This window comes from Podarcis vaucheri, assembly GCF_965113315.1.
Source record: "Podarcis vaucheri genome assembly, chromosome: 14".
NCBI classification, from domain to species: Eukaryota; Metazoa; Chordata; class Lepidosauria; order Squamata; family Lacertidae; genus Podarcis; species Podarcis vaucheri.
The window spans coordinates 8,512,723-8,525,397 of record NC_138752.1 but is presented as its reverse complement, the minus strand read 5'-3'; the positions used below and the strand labels follow the sequence as shown (position 1 = coordinate 8,525,397).

Below are 12,675 nucleotides of genomic sequence, written 5' to 3'. Positions count from 1 at the left end.
TTGCCGCGTTCGCAACCCGAAAATCCGCAACATGAAGCAAACGCAACCAGAGGGATGACTGTACATTCTTTCTGCAGCACTCCTGTGGGGATCAGGAGCCCAGTTATGTCACCCCCTGCCTGCAGAGCCGGTAACTCCTCATGCTCCCTTAAGGAGTGTTCCCTCAGCCTCCTCTCCTCTCTCCATGGGAGTCCTCTGGGCAGCCACTGTTGCTGCCCCTGGTCTCTGAGCTGCCCCCCTGCCCCAAAGAGAGGTGCCTCCTCACACTGTTCCACAGGAACCTGGAAAGTAACCACTGGCCAGCCCCAGAAGCACCATTCGCTTGGGGAGCTAGTAGCCAGGGCTGCTGCATCAAACAGTTGCACAAACCTTTGGGAGGTAGAGATGCAAGAGGGCATCAGGGGAGGAAGGGAAGGCGAGCGAGAAGGTCAGAGGCACCCATGACCGTAATTCAAGGCACCCCAGGGTGCCATGGCACACTGGTTGAAAACCACTGCCATAACCCATTGGTTCCAGATACAATATGAGAAGATAGCTAAACACATGGATTCTGTTACTTCAATTTGTGGCACAAGCCCACTGGACAAGAATGGAGTCTAAAGTGAGAGAAGAGGTGAAGGAAATTTGGGGAGAAGAGAAATCAGAAAAGAAACAAGCAGCAGTGTTGTTACAAAGGCCATGGGTAGCTGTGTCTTCCTAGCAGCTGACCTCAGGACAAAAGGAACAAAATATTCCTCAAGCCAGGGGCCACAAATACAGTTTCCTCACAAGTAAGGAGGCAGAGAACACAACAGAATCTGGACTCTGTTTGCAGGGCTGCCCATAAAAGGGAGAAAACAAGGAGATGTTGGTGAAGCAGCAGCTCCAGAACTGTTCTTGGACCAAGTCTGGGTGTTTGTCAATCCTCTTCCCTCCCTTCTGGAGTAAGCCAGAGCATGTGTCCAACAGGTATCTGTGTGAGTTCTCACTAATGCAAACACGTATCTATGTGCAAAAACTCCTATCCTACTACACATATTGAGGCATAACACTCAAAAGCTTAAGAAGTTTCAATAGTATTCTCTTCTTCCATGCAAAGTCCCATATGGAAAAAGTGAAGAAAAACAATCCAATGAGAATGAACAGAGAAACAGTACTGGCTACTTTATAGGGAAGTATTGCAAGCAAGTTGCAAGCCTGAATGTCAACATAACAATTTTATACAACATCACTAGTCCCAAAGTAAAAGCAAAATAGATCAAATCTTTCTATTAGAAGAGCTTGTGTGCATTTCTTATCACTAGGCAAGAAGCTATTCAGAAGCCTACTTGTATTCATTCATTTGAGTTGTCTCTAAAAAAATGAATTTATTTCTTCATGGTCATGGGGATATGCTTAGTTACTTTAGACTGTAGCAACTTGTAGTTCCATCTCTCGTATCAAAAATATACCTGATTATTGTCAGAATCAAAATGTGTTATTTTTATTATTTCACAATGTACCAAGTAGCATTTTATGTGGTAACTGGTAAGTCATTTAATGCATTTAATGTTCAGCTTCCCCTCTCTTCTCTAACCCTCTGCTCAAAGCCTAAGGGAAATAATGTTTAATGGCTTCAATTTTCAAGGAATGTTAGGTCTGTGCACTTAACCTTTAAAATACAAGCAATCAACAATTAGGAAAGGATTAGTTTTCACTTGCGTAAGAACAAATACCAACACATGCATTTACTTCTGTCTGACACTAGCTTGGTATTCTGTATTCTGGTATGTTTTCCAAAAACTAAAATATCTTGCATTAAGTGGACTCAGGCACTTCAGATTCAGAAACACAAGTAGTAATGCAATAGTGTTCTGATAATTTCCAAAGCCCATTTCAGGACTTTTCAATAAATAACTCACATTTGAGAACCATGGTGCCTGGATAAGAATTCAGCAAAATAACTAATGATAACTTAGCATTCTGCATGCTTGCAAAAGTAGTATGTAAACATGAACATGTGATGTTATATAAGTTAGCTGAACTGCTCCCTCCTGCTCATTATAGACTTTTGATGCAGATTTTAAGACTGAGTAAGTAACCCCACCTCATTCCATCATTACAGAGTGGTAAGTCATTCCTGTGTCTGTCACACACACAAAACCAACAACCCAGAAGGCATTCATTCTAAAGTTTCTGTTTGCTGGGTAATATATTGAAGACAACTTCAATATATCACAAGGTAGAAGTGGTTAAGCAAGTAAAAAGCATGTACTAGCTCAGCCTCACAAAAACTGAAGACCTGAGGAGCAAGAGCTGGGAAGCTGATCATATAACCCAACAGCAGCAGGCTGGGACTGGAGATCCAGTTGACCAAGCACATTTGCTCCCTGAATAAAACTCCAATCTTATGTTTGACCTTGAAGTGTCAGACACAAATATACCAAGATACACACTTCTTACATATCTCACACTACAGATTAAGAAGAGATAAGCTTAAGATCAGGGTCTACTTGAACAGAATTGAAGCAGAATTGCTCACTCTGCAATAACAACCACCCAACCCTTGCAATTTGAAATCAAACTGCAGCCATTTTTCATCTTGCCTAAAAAAAATTCACCAAAGGACTAAACCTTAAGGCTGAAGGTTCCCCAAAAGCAAGAGTTTCACTACTAATGTGAAGTAGCCAACATGACTTTGAATGACAAAAGTACACAAACTGTGCTACAAGTTACTTCACAAGTATTTTCCTACTTGCTGTGAAGTCAGAATCTATTGCAGCCCTCCCTGTTATGCAAAGCTTTGTTGTATTTAAAGTGCAAACTGTCAGGCTGCAAACAGGGTGGGTAAGAAGAACAGATGACACAGCAGCTGCAATCTACAGGGCAAAGTACACTACCTCTCACATTCTTCTCACCACATCAGTGAAGGCCCTTAAAAAAGTTTGGGTTCAGTTTGCTTTCAGTTTAACTCTATAGATTTAGGGCTGGAAGCTGAGAGTTTTACGCCCAATACAAAACTGACATGCAGGTCTTCTGTTGGAAATAGGAGAGCAATCTCTGGCCACAATGACCCCCTCTAGGACCCCAAATAGGTTCATGGTTACCCCTTCTCAATGCTTTTTTCCTTTAAAAAAAATGCTTAGGAGTACTCTCATTTTCCTACTCATACTGAAATACTGCCCTTCAATGAGGCCAAACTTAGATTAATAAAATGTTTAGGGGTATGCGTACCCCTGCATCCTCCCCAGGAAAAAAAGCACTGCCCCTTCTCTTTAGTCATGTTTAGGGCCAAATCACTGTGATACCTAAATGTAGAAGAATGGCAGTAAGAGCCTCTCTGCATCATCTGAATGCATTTTCCAATCCTAGCTTCTCTCCTGTCTCATCACAGTTAAAATAAATGTTAGAATGCTGCCTCCCTCTCCTACTGCTTTTTCCACCTGACAGATATACCAGTACTACATCTCTTTTCCGCTCAAAGGACAGGAGGGAGATTTTGATTTGGCAAAGTATTTGCTAGAAAATGGTTACAACACACACATGCAGTAAAACAAAGGTCCCATCTGCACTATACATGTAAGGTACTCTTTAAGGTATATCACGTTAAAGAGTAATGGATTCACACAAAGAATGCTGGGAAATGCCATTTGTTAAAGTGCTGAGAAGCTGTTGGGAGACCAACATTCACCTCACAGAGCTACCTGGGAAGAGGGACTGATGTTTGCTGGACGACAGCTCGCATCATCTATGACTATATCCAAGTTCGGCAACCATGTGAACACCATGCAAAGTAAGGATGCCTGTACTTTTATCATCAAAGTAACTTCCTCTCCTAGTTGATCCAAACAAAGGAGCTGCTTAAGGAAGAAGTTTTCAAAGAGTTTTATGTAAGCCACTGATTGCCTACCCCCTGCTATGGCAACTAACCTGTGAGACAAGGGAGGACAATTATTCCTACCAACCAGAAGTAACATGGTTGCCAAACAAGAAAAGCAACTTGAACCAAACAAAATTAGAATCAAAGCCTCCATAGCTTAACACCTTCTTTAGTACCTAAGACAGAGTGCTCCTGAATCATATGAATCTGTTATTAACTTTCCTGAATAAGTCAAATGATATTTTGCAGGAATCAATGACTTTTCAGCAAGATCAGTATGTGTAGGGGAGCACTTATGTTTTATTCTGGTGTATTATCTAAAGGCAAACCATTAAATATGGTTGTAAGTTCATGATGGTGAAGATGCTAACAGAATACTGCCTGCCTGCCTGCCTACCTTAATAGTTATTGTCTGTGTAAGGGGGGCGGGGTCACACACCCTAGGCAATTGTATGTCATCTTGAGGACTGAAAGGCACAGTAAAATACTCAGATAAAAGCATGAGATTTTCCTAGTTCTACCAGAAGAACCAGCAATCTTCAAGATAGTAACATGTAAGGATGCCTAATATGAATGATTGGTTAGAACTAAAAAGATTTAATCACCATCTAGCTTCATCACCATTATTAGGAATAAAATTGTTCACAAAAATCAATACACAATTTATTTTGCACGAAGTGGAATTTTAACACACACCACCCTAAAATATTATAACGGCATCTCCATGTCCCCAAACTCATATTTTACTGTAGCCAAAAAGCATTATGTCAGACAGATGAGACCCCTTGGCATTTGGAAGGCTCATCCCCCTTCTAGCAGACCTGGCAACTATTCAGCACAAACCCACTGAAATTAATGTACTGAAGCTAGTTGTGCCCATCAATTTCAATGGAACTACTTGAAGTATGATTACCCCTAGTTCTGATAAAGTTCTAGTATCTGTGGAACCTGCAAAAAGTGCAACATGAACGAGTGTTTCTAAACATGTGGGTGCAGACTAAAGAATATCGACACTATACAGCTCACAAGGCCACGACACTACCTAAAACTCCAGACCCACACCACTCCACACACACATTTTTGAGCCCTGCCTTTTATTGCTTTTATTTTGTTGCTTTTATTTTGCAATACTGAAAAGCTGCACAGCACAATCCAGAAGGCACACTCTATAAAGGATTGTTGGGGCTCAATTCTTGGGCCTGGGTGCAATCCCTAAGTTCACAGTCCAGAAGCTTTTTAAAAGATGGCTAGGGATCATAGGGGTACAACCTTCTGGACAATGGTTTCCTGGCTGACTACAGGCTACAGTTCTTTAAAAAGTCTAAGATAACTGTGTTAACATCGATTATTTCTGATGATAATAGGGATGGCATATACACATTTAACGTCCACAGAGAATTGTCACAGGCTATGCATACACATGCATTTCATGGCTATTAGTCACCCTCCACTGCTTACAAGTAAGAGTGTGTGTATATATCCGCCTCTCTTTCTTCCAACTGGGAACAATGCTTTATGCACCAGGGAACTCCAGCTCGTATAAGCGTAGGCTATTTTGTTTGTTGGTTTAAAGTTCCACAAAGCCGCTGTTTCTAACGCAGCAAGGCCCATTCGGCTGCCAGGCCGGGTTCACTGAAAACCCTGAGCGCACACACGCTAACACAGCCGGCAACACCCGCTTGAGCACATTCCCCCTTCCTCCCCCCCCCATCGCAACAAGACAACGGCACCCCGAGCCATTGCTCCTCATTCATCCTGCTCCCCCCTCCGCATCGCCCCTGCCAAGAGGCAGAAATAAGAGCTTAGAGAGGGAGGACGGGGGAGGAAAAGCAAGGGCCTCCCAAGCAGCTCGCTGGCTGGGCGAAGCGCTTGTGCGAAGGCGTGGCTGGAGCAGGCCGCGGCCGATCCTCCTGGCCCTCCACGGCCCGCATTCCTGCACGAGCAGCGCCCACCCCTTCCCTCGCCCCCGCCTCCTCCCCCCCCCCGAGCTTCCTCCAGCCGCGGCTGCTCCGCTCCTCTCCTCCTCCGCCACCCGCCGCGTGCAAGCCAAGCCGGGGGCCCCCTCGAGCCGGCCGGGCCCCGCGCGCGCACCTGGATGACCTCGTTGACCTCTCGGATGCACTCCACCATGTGCTGCAGGATCTGCTCGGCCGTCAGGACCTCGTAGCGGTAATCCTCCTCCTGCTCGTGGCCCAGCCCTCCGCCGGGGCCCGGCCCGCCCAGGCCGCTGCTGCCCAGGCCTCCGCCGCTCCCGCCGCCGGGGCCCAGGCCTCCCGTCTCGCCGCACAGCAGCCCGTCGCGCTCGCCGCCCACGCCCAGCCCGGGCTCCACCAGCTCCACCTCGCCCAGGTCCAGGTTGTCGTCGTCGGGCTCGTCCTCGTCGTCGGGCTCGTCCTCATCCTCCTCGGCGCCGCTGTCCTCGCTGCACTCCTCGTCCTCGTCGAACTCGTAGTTGTAGCCTTCGTCCGAGTCCATGGCGGCGGCTGAGGCGGCGGCGGCGGCTGGAGCGGCGGGGAGAGACGGCGCGGAGCGGGGCCGGCCCCAGCGGGCCGCCGGGGGGGGGACGGGCGGACTCGAAGTCTCCGGCCTGGCCGCCTCCCTTCGGCGGACCGATAACAAACACCCGCCGCTGCTGCTGCCTCTGCCCGCTGCTGCTTCTCCTCACAGGCGCCGCTGAGCCAACAAAGGGACGCGTCCGGCCCGCTCCGTCACCTCGACGCACGCACGCACGCAGCCAGCGGCGGGGCGCAACCCCGCGTCGCCTGACGTCGCCGGCGTCGCGGGCCGGGCCAGAAAGAGCGGGGTGGGGAAGAGCGGCGACAAGCCCCGCCCCTCTTTTCTCTCCCCCCCCCTTTTTTTAAAGGCCGGCGCGCTGACGCTTTTCTGAGGAGAGAAGAGGCTGGTGGTGACGGCCATATTGAGTGTGGCCGCGCGCGTGAACAATAAAAGGGAGTCTCCAGTGCGGCGGCCATTTTCTGAGCGGGAGAGGTTTCCTTCCTCGCTCTGCTCCCCTTCAGAAAGGGAGTGGTTGGGCGCCTCCATCTTGGGTGTGGCAAAAGGGGTTTGGGGGCAAGTGGCGCGCGGTTTGTGGCAAGAGTTTGCTAGAGAAGAATAACAATTAATTTCTCTTACCCCGCGCATCCGACTAGTTTGCCCCAGCTTCTTTGGGCGGCTTCCAACAAAATACGGCATCAAACAGTGCCAGCTTCCCCAAACAGGGCTGCCTTCAGACATTGGCGAAAAATTGTGTAGTTGTTTTAACTCTTGGGCATCTTGCAGGGAAGTCACAGTACAAGGTGTGGCCACCGAAAAAGGCCTTCTGCCTGGTTCACTGTAATTTCATTCTGGAAAATGTATGCCATACTATCTCCTCAGCATCTTGTTGATTTGTGTTAAATGCCACATGAGAATTGCTCCCCATAAAGCACCTGACATCCATTTCAGTAAAAGAAAACCACACCGACAATAAACATATATTGGATGTATTGCTCCACAATAACATTCACAGGCAGGCTGCTATGGGCACCTGCATCTTCTATGGATTTGTCTAAATCAGTGATGGCCAAACTTGGCCCTCCAGCTGCTTTGGGACTACAATTCCCATCATCCCTGACCACTGGTCCTGTTAGCTAGGAATGATGGGAGTTGTAGTCCCAAAACAGCTGGAGGACCAAGTTTGGCCATCAGTGGTCTAAATCTACAGAAGTGGGCAACCGTCACGCCACGCCACGGGGTGTGTTTTTTCGAGGGGAGGTTAGTCTGTATGAGTCCCTTCTAATCCCTGGGGTCCTGGATCTAGCAATGGTTGCTCTATGCTAGAAGGCAAATGGATGGGGCAAAGACAAAATCGAGAGATGTGTGTGAGAACTGGGCTGGAAGCAGGTAGAAGTCAGAGTGGGAGAGCCATGCTTGACTTCTGCTTGAATCCAGCATCCTGTCAGGGGCCTGACTCCACCTTCCCAAAGCCCAGGAAGCTTCTGCCTGGTTTAGGGAGGGAGGCACAATACTTACCTGTGGGATGTTGTGACACCCCACCCACAAACCACCGGACTGTTAAGTTGTGGGCGAACATAGCAGATGACACAGTGATTTCTCCAGAAGAGCTCTTTATTGTAAGCTGAACAGAACTGAACAGCAAACATCTCAGCCGGCCTGCTTTTATAGGCAGCCGGCTATCAACATTGTAGCAACAACAACCCAGGGTTTCCCGCCTAAAATAACTGACGTGGACCTGAGTGAAAACTATCTACACTATCCCCCTGCTGGCCCAGGGTGAGAACTTTAGTTACACCCCTCCCCACCGAGATAAGGCGTCAGTTACAATCGTAATGGTTTCCTTATATACAGCACTACACGTAATGGTTCAATTAGGCACAAAAGCATATCGGTTACATTTCCCATACTTAGACCAACAGTGATACATGTCCGACAACATAGTCCTTTAAATAAGTTGGGCGCTTGGAAACTCTGCCAGACCTCCGGGGACTGGTAGCCAAGTCCGGGGGGCCACACAATTCTTGCTGAGGCTGTGGTGCAACCCTAGGTGGCGTTGAAACCAAATCCCCTGGATCCGCTGCTGTGGGTGGAGCCTCCGCAAGTGGAGTGGTCTGAGTCTGTGGTAAGTCTGGCAGACCCTATGAAGTGGCTTGGTTCGGCTCCACGCTGGCAGTTTGCGAGGGAGGTGTAGGTGGAGCCTCGCCATCTGTAAGTGTCTCTTCTGGAGCCACAAGCGCAGTTGGGGGCACCACAATAGTGTCCAAGTCCCCAACCCTGCGCCTAAGCTGGTCTATGTGCCGGCGCCACAAGCGTCCGTCTTCGAGTGCCACCTGGTACGAGCGAGGTCCAGTGACTCCCACTACTGTGGCTGGCACCCAAGGAATGTCCCCCACATAGTTCCGGGCAAAGACCTGGTTTCCTGGAACAAATGACTGTGGCGCGTTGGCACAGCCTGGGGGTTCGGCCACGGCAAAGTCTGGGTGCAGCCGGTCGAGCGGTGACCTGAGGCGGCGGCCCAGAAGCAGTTCAGCAGGAATCCGCCCTGTGGCCGCATGAGGAGTGATGTGTTGCACGAACAAGTATTCAGCGACTCACTCATGCCAGTCTCCCCGGTCCAGGCATGCCAGTGCCTCTTTTGCCGAGCACACCATTCTCTCCGCTTGCCCGTTGCTGGATGGATGAAAGGGTGCCGTTAGGGCATGGCGGATGCCCAGTCCCAAAAGATACCGCTCAAAAGTGCCTGACGTGAACTGCGGTCCGTTGTCGGAGACAAGGACATCAGGACACCCATGTGTCGCAAACAGGCCGCGCAGCACCCGGATGACAGCCTCGGTAGTGGTGGAGGGCATCAGGGCCACCTCCATCCATTTGGAATAGGTGTCCACCACTGCCATAAAGATCTGGCCGTGAAAGGGACTGGCCAGATCGATGTGCACCCTCGACCAGGGTGTCTTTGGCGTCTCCCAGGTGTGTCCCTTAGCTGCCGGTGGTGCAGGCCTCGATTCTTGGCACGCTTGACAGGCGGACACCCAGGCAGTGATGGCATCGTCCATGTTAGGCCACCAGACGTAACACCGAGCCAACGCCTTCATTTTGACAATTCCCGGGTGGCCAACGTGCAGAGCCTCCAGGACGCATTGACGGAGTCTTTGGGGAATCACAACGCGGTCTCCCCACAGCAGACAGCCGCGATGAGCCGAGAGTTCATGTTGTCTGGTTGCAAAGGGCTGGAACTCCGATGTGAAAGGCCCTTGTGGCCACCCCCTCCACACCCAGTTGAGCACACGGCTGATGGTGCGATCCTGGGCAGATGCGGAGGCCACAGTGGCAGCCGATACAGGCGCTGCCGGAAGATCCTCAATCAGGAGGAGTGATGAAGCTGGAGCCGGGTCTTCCACAAACGCTGGAAGAGGGCAACGGCATGGCCCATCAATTTCCCCGGGTGATTGACGAGCCGGTCGACTGGTAGGCAGCCAGGAAAACAGTCCATTGCAGCATGAGCGGTGAGAGGACCGGTGGAGTTGGACGATCACCGGCGAGGAGGCCCAGGAGCGGCTTGTGGTCAGTGATGAGGTCAAAAGTCCTGCCATAGAGGTATTCATGGAACCTCTTCACTCCAGCCCCAAGTGCCAGTGCCTCCTTGTCGAGCTGGCTGTAATTCCGTTCCGTTGGAGATATCGTCCTGGAAAAGTAGGCGAGCGGTGCTTCTCTTCCGTCGGAAAACGGTGACTAAGGACAGCGCCGATGCCAAAAGGTGAGGCGTCACAGGCAAGGACCAGCGGCCTGGCTTCACTGTACCGTACCAGCACACTGTCCGATGAAAGGAGAGCCTTGACCGCGTGAAGGCCACCGTCTCCCGATGACCCCAGGACCAAGGCATCTTTGTGCTGAGGAGTCGGTGAAGAGGCTCAGCCACCGTGGCTTTGTGGGGCAGGAACATGTTATAAAAGTTCAGTAGCCCCAGGAACACCTGCAACTCCGTCTTGTTCTTTGGGATGGGGGCCTGCTGGATAGCGCGAATCTTGGATGTGGTCGGGTGAAGGCCGGAGGCGTCGATAAGATAGCCCAGGAACTCTACCTGTGGAACAGCGATCTGGCACTTCTCCCTCTTTACCTTGAGCCCGGCCTCTTGGAACCTGGTCAGCACGGCACAGAGGCGCTTGAACAGCTGCTGGTGTGAGTCTGCAGACACCAAGACGGCATCAAAATATGGTACCACGCCCGGAAGCCCTTGCAGGAGATGCTCCATAAGGCTTTGGAAGATACCAGGAGCCACACTCACCCCGAACTGCAACCGGCGGCAACGGAATGCCCCTCGGTGGGTGACAATCGTCTGGGTTTCAGCAGTGGCATCATCGACGGGCAGTTGTTGATAGGCTTGGGCAAGGTCCAGCTTAGCAAAGACCTTACCCTCACCCAGGGAATGCAGCAGGTGTTGGACAACAGGAACTGGATAAGCGTGCTGCTGAAGTGCCTTGTTGATCGTGCACTTGTAGTCAGCACAGATTCTCACCGACCCGTCTGGCTTGACAGGCGTGACGATGGGGGTTTCCCACTTGGCATGGTCAACCGGCTCCAAAACTCCTTGGGCGATCAGCTTGTCCAGTTGTTCATCCACCTTAGCCTTGAGAGCAAAGGGAACCTGGTGTGGCTTTAGCTTGATGGATCAAGGCTAAAGGAGATGGGCGTACCTGTATATTGCCCCAAAGTGCCATCAAAAACCTTGGCAAAGTCTTTGACCAGACCCTCAGTCTCTGCGTTAGAGATGCAGTTGATGCCGGTGACTTCCAGGCTGAGGGCATCAAACCAGTCTAGCCCTAGAAGGCTTGGCCGCTGACCTTCTACCACCACCAGTCGGAGCAGGCCCGAAAAATCCTTGAAGGCGATTCGGAACCGGCCAACGCCTACCACGGGAATGTCGTTTCCCTGGTAGTCTCTCAGGTGTACGCGGTGAGAGTCGAGTTGCCTTTTGGACACTCTGGGTACCAGTCTTTTGATGGTGCTCCAAGACACGATGGACAGGGCAGACCCAGTGTCGATCTCCATGTCACATGGAGCTCCTTCAATGAGCACCGTGACGTTCAGCTTGCGTCGCGTAGGCGAGTCTGTTTGGCAAATCATGGTTCCAGACGGGCAGCGGCAGTTGGTGAGAGCGAAACAGCTTTCCTTGGCAGACTGGAGTGAAGACTTGGACTTGCAAGTCGGTGAAGGGTGTGTGTCAGACGGAGCCGATCGGCAGACCTTAGCGATGTGGCTCCTTCTGGAACACTTCCTACAGGTGGCGTCTCTGAATTGACACTTGGCACGGGAATGGTTGCCTCTGCAGCCGGCACATTCTGGTTGGCTCTTGGACTTCTGTTGGAACTTCCTGCGCTCCCGCTTTGTCTGGTGCACGTCATCGTCTTCACTGGAGGATGCCTCACCACTGCTGGCCTCTTCATGATGCACTGGAACTGGCTTCCTAGCAAAACGCGAGCTGCTGGACTTGCAGATCTCCTGGGCGTCTTCTGAGGCCACAGCCTCCTCAATGGCTTTCTGTAGCGTGAGGTCTGGCTTGGCGAGGAGACGCCGTTGCAGATGAATGTCCCGGACCCCGCAGACGATTCGATCCATCAGGGCATCGTCTAAGTCTCGGAACTCGCAGTGCATTGCAGCCTGTCGCAGGGCGGTGGTGTAGTTGTTGATTGACTCCCCCTCTGCCTGGTTCCGGTGGTAGAATGCATGGCAGGCAGCAATCTTGGACAGCTTTGGTATGTAGTGGTTGCGGAGCTTCTCTTGGATCGTGTCCCACGGTGTTGCCTGGACTGCTGCAGGCGCAACCAATGCTCGGGCCGTCTCAAACACCTCAGGCCCACAGAGGCTGAGGAATAGGCCCCGCTTACGCTCCTGTGATACTTGTGTCAGCTCGTTGGCTTAGAGGTAGCAGTCGAACCGAGCGAGGTAGGAGTCCCATGATTCAGAGGCTGGCGCAAACGGCGGTAGAGGCACAAGTGAAGCCATGATTCCGATGCTGGAGAGAAGGGCGATGGATGGACACCATGCTCTAGCCAGAACAGTCAGCTCTGAATTGGTTCTGCTCAGTGATTCAGCTCAGTGATTCAGCTCTGCTCAGAGGGTGGCTGCATCTGGCTGTGCTCTGATGTCCATCAATCCCATCCTCGTCGCCAGTGCTAAGTTGTGGGCGAACATAGCAGATGACACAGTGATTTCTCCAGAGGAGCTCTTTATTGTAAGCTGGACAGAACTGACCAGCAAACAGCTCAGCCGGCCTGCTTTTATAGGCAGCCAGCTATCAACGTTGTAGCAACAACAACCCAGGGTTTCCTGCCTAAAATAACTGA

The 12,675-nt window shown here is 50.8% G+C and overlaps 1 protein-coding gene across 1 annotated transcript in view; it reads right to left on the bottom strand.

Moving 5' to 3' along the window:
• The window catches only part of ARIH1 (ariadne RBR E3 ubiquitin protein ligase 1), a 48,506-nt gene extending 41,957 nt beyond the window's left edge, over positions 1 to 6,549 (bottom strand). Inside the window, exon 1 of the mRNA XM_082198563.1 lies at positions 5,930 to 6,549. Within this exon, the coding sequence (XP_082054689.1) occupies positions 5,930 to 6,313 (384 nt within the window). The 5' untranslated portion in view covers positions 6,314 to 6,549. The remainder of the gene's footprint in view (positions 1 to 5,929) is intronic.
• Positions 6,550 to 12,675: the final 6,126 nt, after the last annotated feature.